The sequence below is a fragment of the Miscanthus floridulus genome, chromosome 4, assembly GCF_019320115.1.
Source record: "Miscanthus floridulus cultivar M001 chromosome 4, ASM1932011v1, whole genome shotgun sequence".
Taxonomy (NCBI): Eukaryota; Viridiplantae; Streptophyta; class Magnoliopsida; order Poales; family Poaceae; genus Miscanthus; species Miscanthus floridulus.
In genome coordinates this window covers 12,224,964-12,238,834 of record NC_089583.1, presented here as the reverse complement: position 1 = coordinate 12,238,834, position 13,871 = coordinate 12,224,964, and the positions used below count along the sequence as shown (strand labels likewise).

At 45.3% G+C, this 13,871-nt stretch overlaps 1 protein-coding gene and 1 pseudogene across 1 annotated transcript; one reads left to right on the top strand and one right to left on the bottom strand.

The window, feature by feature from the left end:
• Nucleotides 1–3,075: 3,075 nt before the first annotated feature.
• On the top strand, nt 3,076–7,165 carry LOC136550946 (YTH domain-containing protein ECT3-like). Its single transcript, XM_066542529.1, has 8 exons — nt 3,076–3,208; nt 3,395–3,698; nt 3,790–3,854; nt 4,064–4,540; nt 4,910–5,482; nt 5,587–5,799; nt 6,043–6,189; nt 6,489–7,165. Exons 2-8 carry the CDS (start codon nt 3,413–3,415, stop codon nt 6,702–6,704), a joined length of 1,977 nt encoding a protein of 658 aa, XP_066398626.1. The 5' UTR covers nt 3,076–3,208; nt 3,395–3,412; the 3' UTR covers nt 6,705–7,165.
• A 160-nt stretch (nt 7,166–7,325) lies between these two features.
• Nucleotides 7,326–9,624, bottom strand: LOC136550945 (uncharacterized; annotated as a pseudogene).
• Between the last annotated feature and the right edge of the window lie 4,247 nt (nt 9,625–13,871).

Below are 13,871 nucleotides of genomic sequence, written 5' to 3'. Positions count from 1 at the left end.
CCTCTCTCTCGTATGCAGCTGGGCAGGCCTCACGCACATGCTCTCTCGTACAGGCACAACATCAGCACGCGCGAACCCAGCAGCAGCAGCAGGCGTGGGGCACGAAGCACACAGGTAGACGCAGTAGCAGTAGCACGCTCGGGGCGCAACAAGCCAGTAGGCGCAGCAGCGGCACGTGCAGACACAGTAGCAGCAAGCACATGTGCAAATCACGCGGGCAAGCGTAGCAAGGCAGCAGGCGCAGCAGCATGCAGGTGCGCGGGCGTCCGGACGTTCGAGCGCTAACATGACCTTATTCATTATAATTGTGCGCATTATACTAAATACCGAAATTTCTCTAAAGCACACGACCTGATAAGGCATGACCGTAAAGCTGATGTGCCGTTCAATTAACTTACCCCACAATCCGAGCACGGAACGACACAACAAAGCCTTTACCTTGTCGTACCACCCATCACAGCATATGGTCATCCAAGGCAATAAAACACACACAACAAAAGATCCATTCGTCAACAAAGAGAACATGACTAGATCTAAGGGCGCAACATTGATTTTTTGGGAGTTGGAGCTCCCACAATCACACTTATAAATCTTGACGAGACGCCAGGAAGTGGCAAGCGGCCAGTTAAGTGGCACTGCTACACCCGGAGGGCTCGGAGTAGTGACTGCAAGCCGGTGGGACGACAACATAGGACAGCATGCAAGCGATCAAGGGATGCTTGAGCGCCTCGCACGAGCACAGTCCACCAATGACACATAATGCACGCACAGTGTTGGCATGTGGGAAGGGAGCAATGCAAGGAGAGTGAGAATGGTAGGAGGGGTGATGAGCACTAGGAAGTAGGAACTATGAAAGGGAAACTAGGTTTTGGTAGGGGAGTTTTTGCCTTTTCTACTTTTGCAACTCGTGTTGATAGGCCGCTTTTGGCTGCTCCCTAAGCCCGAAATGGCACTACGGGGGTTGTCGTAGGGGTGATTGATCCTCGGGATTAGGCTTTAGGCCATATCACATCGGATGTTTAGATGTCAATTAGAAGGATTATATATGAGCTAATTATAAAATTAATTATATAAGTTGTGGCTAACTCACGAGACGAATCCATTAAGCCTAATTAATCAATCTTTAGCCCATGTGATGCTACAGTAACCATATGATTCCATAGATTCAGGCAGAAAAAACACGATCCCTTTCCCGTTTCGATTCCGCGAACTCCCATCCACTAACCCGTCCCATTTCCGGATTTTTCCGAAAATACGAAATCGGACAGATCAAATGTAGAAAAAGAGGCAGGACAGGGTGGAAAATTTTCTATCCGTTTTTAACCCTATAGCAGCAGGGTTGGGCGTCCTAGCAATTGTGTAAACTCCACCTCCACATCTACCATACTAGGCTTCTGTACCATCGACATGTGATGCCCAGCCCAACCCATGTCTCCCAGTTGGCTGCTCTGCTGGCCTTCTCACTCTCTGGCTGCCCAATTGCGATGAGCTCGGTGACTCCTCTCGACCGGACCGGGCCGCCGTGTTGTGGGTTTTTGCAATGGCCATCACAAGTTGTTGTTTCCTATAAAGTGCTTAAAATAGTTGTAGGTTTTTAAATTTATTACTTTAGAAACTGTAAGTTATTGATAATATTATACACAAAAATATGTTTTTGGAGGTTCTTTTTATTTCCCTTGGATGCCAACCACTTGAACTTCCAGCTTTACTTGCACAACTTCCACATGATAAGAAAATGTATACCGCCCACCATCATCCAAATTGATGGCATTGTACTGCAGCACAAACATGTGGGAGGCAACCAAATTCATTGCTGCAGGTTCCATTTTCATGACAGAAGTTTGATGAACTTGTATTACTAACGTTGGATTAACCATTTCACTCCGGCTATATTTCAGGCTGTCTTTATAAAAACTACCTTTCGTGCCATGCGAAAATTCTATATTGTAGGGTGTATTTGTTTCCATGGCCTGAGTTGAGTACCTGATGATTGTGAGAGAAAATAGAGTACCTTATTTGTCTCCAGTGATGCATGGAAGTCACATCTGTTGTGTTCATTTTTTTTCCTCCACAAATGGGCAAAATGGACGCTCCCAGAAAATAGAGTGCAATATCATTGTTTGAGTAGTCAATGCTTGGCCAACTGCTAGCAAACAGGAGAGGTGCCCATCAAGGTTGGCGGTGCTCGACAAGCATCCATCAGGTATGATACAACAGGAAAAACAAATTAAATTTTATTGTTGGTGTTTGAATTCTTGAAAGGGAGCTTTTTTTTTTCAGATGCTTTGATTTTTTGCAGCTGATGAACAGTACCATTAAACCTTAATCCAACTATCTACGTACTACTACTTATGCTTCTTTTCTTTCTCTTACCTCAATTTTTCCCCTGTACGCATGCTCTCCACCCGCCTACCGCCCTCCTCCGGTCATCCCCGATAGCTTACTCACCTCCTTTCTAAGGCCATCAACAACGCTCGCCTCCTTTACCGGGCCAACCTGACATCCCAAAACTCCTTTCTAAGACCGCCGAACACCCACAAGCTCCCTCCTAAACCCGAAGAGTGCTCGCCGGCGTGCAGAGAGTTTGTTCATAAAATTGTTCTATGTTTGAGTAAAAAAAGGTTTCAAATTAAAAAAAACTCTGCTTGTCCTTAATGAAATATAAAGATATTCCATTTGTTTATTTGCAATGGATTAATAAATACTCTCTTCGTTCCAAATTATAAGTCGCTTTGACTTTTTTGGTACATTCATTTTGCCATGCATCCTTATAATTTAGAACGGAAAGAATATTAATATTTTCACTTATTTGAAACCAAAAATATTTCAGTGGACATTGATGGTGTGCCGCGTAGAGGATAAATAGGAAACAAAAAGAATAAAAAGTAAATAAAAGAGAGGGAAAAAAGAAACTAAAAAAGTCATGACAACAGAGAAGGCCCGTTAACCCGTCACATGCGTACAGGGCTACAGGCGCGTCTCAGTTTGAAAGGAGAAGGCCCGTTAAAGGCCCAACTCCAACCAACCAGGAGGAAGAAATATATACTGCGAAGTAACCCTAACAGCCACCAGTCCGCCTCATCTCCTCCCTCCCAGAGTCCAGCCGCCGTCCGTTCGGCTCTCTCCCCCTCTGTCTGCGACGACTGCGTGTGCTACCGCCGCACCGCCGCCGCGGCCGATCTCTTCGCCGGCGAAGAGCGCCCACCAGGTATCCCCCACCCCCTCCGCTCCCCTGTATGCTGCGCGAAACCGAGTTCCCAAACTCTAACCTCAGGCTATCTGGCTGTTCGATGTCCACTGAACCCCTAGCATTTCGCGAAAAGACGTCGACTTTACTAGATCCGCACCTGCGCTGGATGGTTTGACGCCATGTATGCTGTTGCAATCGTTTCAGGCTCCGGCCAAGGGCGTCATGGCGGCTGTGGGGAGCTTGCAGCCGGGGATGGAGGCTCTACATGTGCAGGGGGACTACAAGGACGCGCCTCCGGCCAAGGCCGACGTGTTGGCCGCGGTAGAGAGCCTCCAGCCGGCGATGGAGAGTCTACATGCGCAGGATTACAAGGACCCTGCTCCGGCCAAGGGCGTGGCCGCCGCCGCCGCCGTAGGGAGCTTTCAGCCCGGGGTGGACAACCTGCTGGCGCAGGATTACAAGGACGCTAGCATGTACTATGGTGCCTACCCGACTTATGCCTATGGAGGTAATGGTCTGTTCGGCTCGGTTCTGAGTGTTCGGTGCTTGAATTTGTGCCAGCGGTTTATTCAAAGTTCTTGTTTTTTTACAATCTGCAGCCTATGGTGGCTGGGGGGAGTACTCCACATACGTGACCCATGATGGAGCACGGTCACCAACTGCTGTGAGTGATTCTTCTCTGTTTGATATATATTGTTCTCCTTATTTTAGTTTGTTACAACTTTGAGGTTGTATTCAATCGAATAATTGTTCTAATCCTCATTATTTGGACATAAAAATGTATTGGTACTAAATGGTCTTCATGATTTTCATGTGTCTTGAGTGTCTGTTTTTGATTGACTGATAATAATTCTTTATTCATGTATGGTTCAGGGTGCCTATGCTGACATGTACTATGGCTACGCTCCCTATGGTGTTGCAACCTTGGGGTCTGATGGTCAGATTTATGGGTCTCAGAATTATGATTACCAGTACCCATCGACATACAACAAGCAACAGAATTCGACTGCCAAGCTGTCGTCCAATGGTAAAAGTGAGAAATTGGCTGCGGTGCCGCAAGGGGATGTCTCCACTGCTGGTGTCGATGAGGTGAAAGGTCTGAAAAATTCAAACTCAACCCTGAAGGCAGACCGGAATATGCCAAGTTCCAATGGTTCGTATGGCCGGTCTAGTGCGCATTCTGGTAGCTATCAGAACCAGACTAGTTGGTCACACTATCCATATTACAGCAGTGAGATGTTCTCCGACAAGCAGCAAAAGTTCACCAGCAACTGCAATTCGACTGCTTCCAATGCTAAAACCAAGGGGCAGTCGAGGAATCAAAACACGAGGCAGTATCCTCATCTCATGGTAAGCCTTTCTGCTCTTGATGTTTACTCAATTGTTTTAGTTAAGTCCATCCAGGATTGAGTTCTTGTTGTGCCATATGCTTGACTTTTAGTTTGGTTCAAATGTTTGTTGGTATATTTCTTGTTAGATCTTACTCATGAGCTTCACTGTTGCTTGGTAAAGGACCTGTTTATTTTTTGGGGTGGAAAATTCTCGCCCTTCATCCCAAAATAAGTGCATTGAGGGTTTAGTTATCACTGTGGGGCTGGCATTGCATGGAGTCACATTTAGGTTCTGTTGTTGTGGTTCCCCACCCCAAGCAACCGTGTGAGGATTTACTGTATTGGACTTTTCGCCTTTCTAACCATGATATTTTTTTTCTTGATGAAGGGTCTGCAAACACCGACTTCCCCATCAGTTTACTCAGCTAATGGAATATATGGGTATGATGGGAGCTATGGAGCTGGCCTGTGGTATGGATCACACATGTATAGTTCTGGGTTATATGGTGGGTGGAATTCACTGTATGATGGAAAGTACAGAACCAGAGGAAGAGGTAATAATGGGTATTATGTTTATGGAAATGGAAGCCTAGATGGCTTCAATGAGCTGAAAAGAGGACCAAGAAGTGGTATGTACAAAAACCAGCTGGGGCTTGGAGCTACTACTGAAGTACCAGCAAAAGAGCAGGACACTTTGTCTGCTAATGGTTCACATCCTGCCATGAACAACAACAACAACAACAACAAAGCCTTTAAGTCCCAATATAATCAGGCTGACTTTGCAGAAACATACTCAGACGCTAAATTCTTCATTATTAAATCATATAGTGAAGATGATGTTCACAAGAGTGTTAAGTACAATGTGTGGGCTAGCACTCCCAATGGCAATAAGAAACTTGATGCTGCCTACCAAGAGGCTAAAGAGAAATCAAGCGAAACTCCTGTTTTCCTTCTATTCTCTGTAAGTTTTGTGTTTGTTCATTATGATTATTATTGATGCTCCTCAATTTGAAATCATTCACCATGCTTATGGCCTTATGCTGGTAATATATTCTCTTTTTGAAGGTGAATGCAAGTGGCCAGTTTGTTGGCCTTGCTGAGATGGTTGGTCGTGTTGATTTTGACAAAACACTAGAGCATTGGCAACAGGACAAGTGGACTGGTTGTTTCCCTGTCAAGTGGCACATTGTGAAGGATGTTCCAAACAGCTTGCTGAAGCACATCATTCTTGAGAACAATGAAAACAAGCCAGTCACAAACAGCAGAGATACACATGAGGTGACCAATTGTTTTGTTTTCATACCCCAATCTGTGGCTTATCATACAGTGGAGCACAGTGCCATAAGATCATCATAGAACCGGTGTAGGACGACCGCTATTTACATGTTGATGCTTCTTACATATTGGACTATTAGCACTACACTGCAATGACATGATTGATGCTTCTTATTTACATTTACATGTTTAACTATTTGATTGAATGACATATTGAGTTCTATGTATGTTTTCTGTTGGTCACAGGTGAAGCTTGAGCAAGGCCTTCAAGTGCTCAAGATTTTCAAGGATCATGTCTGCAAGACATCCATACTGGATGACTTTGGCTTTTACGATAATCGTGAGAAGTTGATGCAAGAGAGGAAAGCAAAGCAGCAGCAGTCACTGAAAAAGGTATGGAGTATATTGTCCTGCTTTGATTGTAGTTTTTTTTTCCTGAAATTGCATTATGAGAGAATCTTACTATAAATTTCATGTAACTGCACAAGCTCATTTGCGTTATTGACATACTATTCAATTGCATATGTGCTACTAAGAGTACAAATACGAGCATACAAGTTATCTTGCTTTCTTGTAATATGAAAAATAGTAACTTTCAATACATATTACTGATTAGTTCATTTTTAAAATGGATTGATCAATTATAACTCGAATATAATTGTTCTAGCTGACACTAGTGAATGCTACTTCAGGTCATCGATGTGAAGCTGCCTAATGCCACTGGCACGGAGAAAAGTCTCAAAGGAGAGACTGGATCAATGCAACTCACTGAGGCTGAGGCTGACGTCTTGAACAAAGAGCTTTCATTAGACAAAGCAGGAGAGAAAAATGGCGAGAAAGGAAATGATGTTGCCCCACAGGACCTGCAATCACCAACTGACAAGTTGGCTGGTCCAAATGGTTATTAATTTTTTTTCATTAGCTCAGCCATTGACAGTGGTATGGGGGTGGAACCTAAGGCTGTGGGTTGTTTGAGGAAATTCTGAGATCCCATTAAGCTTGTTTCTTGTCCCTGTTTCCTAAAGTTCATAGGAGCTAGAGGATTAGCTAGTTGCTTGTGTTTGGTGATAGGTATGGTATGTGTTCTGGCATGTCAGGTATTTAGGAATAGAAGGATGATTAACTGGGTTTTCCAATGATGGATGGATCATGGGTTTGAAGGTGTATTTTCATTTATTTGCCTCTTTTTTTTTTCTCTCTATCTAAATTCTAGTTCCTCCCTCTCTAGATTCTGGACAAGTGTAGTGCTTATTTAATGTTGGCTGGTTTAAGAACCTGAAATGAACATGGGAATTCAATCAAGCATTTACAAACGTTATTTCCACAGTGCATTATGTGTTTATATGTGAACAGCGAATGTCTTGCTTTCAAACTTTCTGTTGTGATCCTAAGTACTTTGTTGAGAAGATCTATATTTATGTGACCTGCATGTAATTTTTTTTATATGGGGTGTACTGAGCTAAATGCTTCGCAAATTTCCATGTGAATGTGCACCTACGGATAAATGCATCACGTACCATTGTCACTGTTTTAGATTTGAGTTGTTAGGCTGGTTTCTGCACCAGCTTATTACATCAATTCTTATTTCTTCCCTGATACTATTTCCATGTACAGAGCTTTGAACAGAATGGGCATGTATTTCAGAGTCAGTATGATAGGATCTGCAGAGTCAGTATGATAGGATCTGCAGTATTTGGCTGTGCGCAGCATAGTATAATATTAATATACACTGAGATTGCTGGCCCGTAGGATCAGGCGGCTCTTGGTCATGGAGATGGCCTGGAAAGGTACTGCAGCCACACTTCAGGGAGGCCATGGTTCCTCTTGAGCGTTCTGAATACAGATTTTGTCAAGGGCACAGCCATTATATCGTACTCCTTGGGCGCCTGCAGTGCAATTCAGCAATAACCGTGTGATTGCTCCTGATCAGAAACAACCATGTTGCAGCAATCAGGATTCGGTCAAGAAGACAGAAACAGCCACATAACATACCCTGGGGATCTTGCGCAGCTTCATGTTTGCCTGCTCTAGTGTCTTCTGACCCTTCCTGGAGTTGCATCTTGCACAGGCAGTCACCTGCGCAAATTCAATTTAAAGATGGACATAGCTAAGACTAACAAACTCGGAACGCCCAGTTTACAAAATGAGTAGATGGAATATAAAATGGGTAGAAGCACTAGAACTGCGTACCAAATTCTCCCATTCCCATTTACCGCCACGCGAAATCGGAATAACATGGTCAATTGTCAAGTTGTCCCCAGAAGAACAATATCTGCAGGTGATGAAAAATGAGAACTGTAAGAACAATAACCTAGTCTCTCCATAAAAATATGAGGAAAAAAAAAGAGGATTTTCCAAACATGCCAAGAGAAACAAAGACAATTCAAATTAAAACTTGAGCAGTAAGTAATGCAGTACTTACTGACAGGTGAAATCATCCCTGTAAAGAATGTTTTTCGGCTGAGGCTCTGCTTGACTCTTCTTCTCTTTACTACCTGCAGCAACTGTGGAACCTGAACAACACTAGAGGAGGAACAGCACAGTGAGAAAGATGATGCCACTTCAATACTGTAATAACTCAACAAAGAGAATCCAACATATATGTCACATATGTACCCTTAAAACTGCAGGAATGTAGAAGGATCCGCTAGGCGAAGAGACGGTCTGATCATAGTACTCCAACACATCGGCCTGCATATCTAAAACGATCATCACATTACGTGTTGAAAAATGCAAGCAACTTCAGAGTTTCATTAGCACAGCTCACTGCTCACAGCTGACGAACTCCAAAGAAAGATGAAAGCCTTTGGTTGGTATCAGGTATGCTAACCTTCCCAATGAATTACAGGCAGATGGCGCGCTTCCAGCACACGACATTGACAGGCCTGAATGCAGAGTACAGTTGCAGTTCAGCACACTTGACTTGAGGATCAAATTCCAGCAAGTGCATCGAAATCTGATGACAAAAGTGCCTTGTGGAAACATAAATTCCATGCAAAATTTCTGTGATTGATCATACTCGAAAATAGGGGCAAATAAAAATGCTGGGCTGTACATCAGTATAGCTGTTAGTGATACTGGAACAAGAAGAAGGCCCTCAGAGGCTCAAGGTTAGCATGCAACTGACCACCAGTTCAAAAACTGTAACTCTGCAAGTAATGTTAAACCATGCATGTTGCTGCTTGATACATGTGCAAAACATTCCACAATTCTGATCTGATTCTCTACCTATGATAAGTGAAAACTTTAAATGATTTTTAAGCCTTTTAAAGTTTCTTTGTGTGCTGAAACTGAAGTATATGAGATCCGCATGTCTCTGATACGTGGTCCCAGATGCTGCTACTCCTACATGTGATTGTGATCTCACCTGTAAGAGAGATCAAGAACCAGGCCCCTGAACCCGGACAGCTCGTCGGAGGCGAACTCCTCCTCGTCCCCTGCGTCGACGATCACCACATCGGCGACCTCCTCCTCGTCCTCCTCCGCCGCCTCGTCCTTGGTCGCGCCCCGCCCGCCGGCGCCGCCGCCGAACCTGTTCCTCCCGCGCGCCCGCGCCGCGAGCACCCTGCTGCCGCCGGCGCCGCCGCTCCAGTACAGCAGCCCCGGCATCCCGGTCCCGGTCCGGCAGCCGCCCGGAGGAGGCCGGCCGAGCGGGCCACGCACGTCGCGGCGGAACGCGAGCGGCGCCGAAGCCACCTTGGCCGCCATTGATCGGTCGCGCGCTCGCTCGAGTCGACTAGTGTGATCGCGGGATCGGAGGCGACTGGCGAGTGCGTCGTCGAGTGAGCGGAGCTCGTGTGATCTTCGTTGCTGTTTCGTTTTTGTTTGCTGGTTGGAATGGAGTGTGCGGAAGGTAGAATGCGCAGAGCCACTGGTTCTTACGACTTGCATGCAAGAAATATCTCTCTTTCCTTTTTTTTTGCCTATTTTATTTATGCTATTTTCTCATCAAAACGAAAAGGTGTGTGTTGATGTCGGAAGTGATCCGAATCAAACACTAAGAGGGCCTTGGACGTCCGGGCCGCTACGGACCGAAGAACGCAACGAGGATGTCACTCTTTCATGGTGAAGAACGGAGAGGTTTAAGTAAACCACCAAAGGATAAGCAATGTGCTTACGTGACGAAGAACCGACTAGTTTTCAGACAAACTAGCAAATAAACCGTCGAAGCTCTCGCCCGGGAGGGACCCCGTCAGGGCAAAGACGTCGCCAGGTTGCCCTAGGTCGACCGGCAAGCCTAGGGCGTCATCCTTGGTCGTCGGATCAAAGGATGAACAGCATGGGGGTTGGAGAAGAGGGTAAAAGAGTTGGGGTAGAGATAATAGATTGATTTGTTTGTCGATTGGATAGGTGGGAACTCAATCGGCCATGATCCTCTCATATATATAGAGGGGGTGGTCTTATCCCAATAAAAAATCTCTCAAAGTCTTATTTTCCAAGTTTCCTATGAGTTTGGAACAGTTTGGATCGGAATCCAAAAGGCCAGATCTAAATAGGATTTTCTGTTAGGTATGTCGGAACTCCCGACAGTCGGAACTTCCAACTTTTGTCGGAACTCCCGACATAGGGATAACCCTAAACATCCGAGCAGATTTCTTCAGGCTTCCCGTAAGTCCCGACACGCGTCGGAACTTCCGACCGTCGGAAGTCCCGACTTGGGTCGGAACTCCCGACAACGAGGCATCTTTCCGAGGACATAACTTCTTTATCCGGACTTTAAATTAGACGTTCCATATATGTTTTTGACCGTCTCGACGAGAGGAACGCAATGGTGAAGTCCGTTTCTCATTTTGACAACTTCACAAAATGGACATTTTTGTTGTCAACATATGCCCCCTATTTTTAGGTGAATGATGCATAAACCTAAAAACACTTAATCAAATAAATTAAAACCAAACAGCGATGATACCCATCTTATCGGCTGCTCAGTGGCTAAGGACGATGTATACATCGGTCATTTTTTCTAAGGGCGATACATATATCGGTTATTTTTTGGTGAGTACTTAGGCTTCTTGTCAAACACTTGGAAAGTACCTTTTCAAGTACCTTCTGTTGAATGCTCTCGTGAGACGTTCATCTTGCAATGTCTCTAGCACATATGAATTTCCGAATATAACTTTGACCACTTTGTAAGGACCTTCCCAATTCGGTGACCACTTGCCAAACTGATTGCTCTTCGATCCAATTAGTAGTATGGTTTTCCACACCAATTCTCCTACTTGAAAGGATTTGCTCCTGACTTTCTTGTTGTATGCTTTGGCAACTCGAGCTTTATCTTTCTCTATTTTCTTGAGACCTTTTAATCTCACATCAGTCACCTCATCGATATTATCCATCATCAAATCATGATACACAACAGCTGATAAATCATTTTATTTAGCAAGCCTGTATGCATCCAAATTCACTTCGACAGGCAACACGGTCTCTTGGTCATATACTAACTCAAAAGGAGTAACCTTTGTAGCACCATGCCTTGAAATACGATGTGCCTATAGAGCTGTGAGGTCGAGATAGCGGACTAGAGGGGAGGGTGAATAGTCCTTTCTAAAAATAATCGCGTCGGCTAACTGAAACAAGTACGGAATTAAAACTATCGGTCTAGCCAAGACTACACCCCTCTATTTATGTTCTCTAGCACCTTCCAAAGATACTAATTAAGCAACAAAGGTGCCAGGCTAGCTAGAGCTCACCTAACCAATTCTAGAAGCAAGGTCACACAAACCTATGCCACTAGTACTTCAAGCAACAAGGGAGCTCCTACACAAGCTAGTAAGCAAAAGCACAAAGCCACCTACGCTCACTAGCAATGCTCAATAACAAGGCAACCAATGCCAAATTAGAGAGCGCAATTACTTAGCTATACAAACTAAGTAATGTGACTAACAAGGTTATACAAACTAAATTAGCCATGCAAGGGAGCTACTTCTATACTACACAAGCAAGAAGGTAACTAGTAAGCTACACAAGCTAACTAATTACAAGAGCAACTACACAAACACAATGTATATGAAATATAAATACAAGCTTGTGAAAGGGGATTGCAAACTAATGGGAAGAACAAGGTTGACACGGTGATTTTTCTCCTGAGGTTCACGTGCTTGCCAACACGCTAGTCCTCGTTGTGTTGACCGCTCACTTAGTGGTTCGGCGGCTAATTGGCATCATCCGCCAAGCACGCACGTCGGGCACCGCAAGAACCTACCCCGAAAGTGAGGGTCGCTCAATGACACGCTCAACTAGAGTTGCTCTTCGCAGCTCCTGCGGGGCGAGCACAATGCCCCTCACAAAGCTCTTCTTCGGAGCACCGCACAAGCTTCTTGCGGGCTTCAACGGAGACCACCACCAAGCCGTCTAGGAGGTGGCAACCTCCAAGAGTAACAAGCACCACCAGCTTACAACTCGATCACCTAATGCCACTCGATGCAACCTCACGATGCAATCACACTAGAATCGCTCTCTCACACAATCGGATGATCACTATCAAGCATATGTGAGATGGAGGGCTCCCAAGCACTACTACACAAGCCACCAAGGCTCTAGTGTGCTCAGCTACCGGCCCAAGGCCGAGACCCCTTCTATTTATAGCCCCATGGGCTAAACTAGCCGTTACCCCTTCACTAGGCAAAACTCGGGATGACCGGACACTCCGGTCGTATTGACCGGACGCAGGATCTCAGCGTCCGGTCAACGAATGCTCGCCATGTGTCACCTCCATTCAACCTCAGTCACTTGATCTCAACGGTCAAGTGATGACCGGACGCAGCTGCACAAACTGACCGAACGCAGCAACCCTAGCATCTGGTCATTTCTAGTAAGGTACCAGTCGCGACCGAACACGTCTGGTCGGTCACGATCGGACGCAGCGTCAGCATCCAGTCCTTCTCCAACTTTTCTATGTCGCCTACGTCACTGTACGTCAGCCTGACCGGACACCCTGCCAGCGTCCGGTCACTTTCAGCGCCAGCGTTCGATCGAAGACCGATGCCTGCATGCTCTTGGCCACCACTGACTGGACGCAGGACCTAGCGTTCGGTCACCACGTGACCAGCGTCCGGTCCACTCTGTGAGACCCTGTCTTTTTGGTATAGGGCGCCGGTGGCACCGGTGGAGTGTCCGCCCATAGAGTGCGGACAGTTCGAGTTGATCCACATCAACTCCAACTTCATCTCCTTTATAAATGTGCCAACACCACCAAGTTGATCCACATCAACTCCAACTTCATCTCCTTTATAAATGTGCCAACACCACCAAGTATACACCACCATGTGTGTTAGCATTTTCACAATCATTTTCCAAAGGATTAGCCACTCAACTTGCCACGCCACTCAATCCTAGCGATGATGCAAAGTTAGATCACTCGAATGGCACTAGATGACCGATATGCAAACAAGTTTGCTCCTCTTGATAGTACGGCCATCTATCCTAAACCCGGTCATCAACTTCTCTACACACCTATGACCGGTGAAATGAAATGCCCTAAGTTATACCTTTGCCTTGCGCATTTCATTTCATCTCCTCCAATGTCGATGCAACACATGCACCAACACAATCAACAATGATATGATCCACTTCATATCATCACATGATCATATTGGTTCATCGATCTTGACTTCACTTGCTTTTCACCGTTGCCTTCATCCATCGGCACCAAGTCTTGCTCAAGCTTCATCATCACGCGGTCCATCACTCCAAAGCCTTCGACTTGTCCTTCACGCTTGCAACCGGTCCATCAAGCCAAGTCTTGTCTTGATCTTCTTCACCTTGATCATATGACTCAATGTCATGTCTCATGTGCAATAAGCTCCTTCAACATCACATGTGTGAGCTTTGCAACATCTCCAAACCATTTTCACCTTCACGACATATGTTGCTCATACACATGTACTTGTGAACTAATCACCTGTGTATCTCACATAAACACAATTAGTCCACCTAGGGTTGTCACTCAATTACCAAAACCACACAAGGACCTTTCAATCTCTCCCTTTTTGGTACTTGATGACAACTCTACAAAGATATGGAAATTAAGCTCTTTTGGATTCATGTTGGTTGCCCAAGCAATTTTACCATGTGTA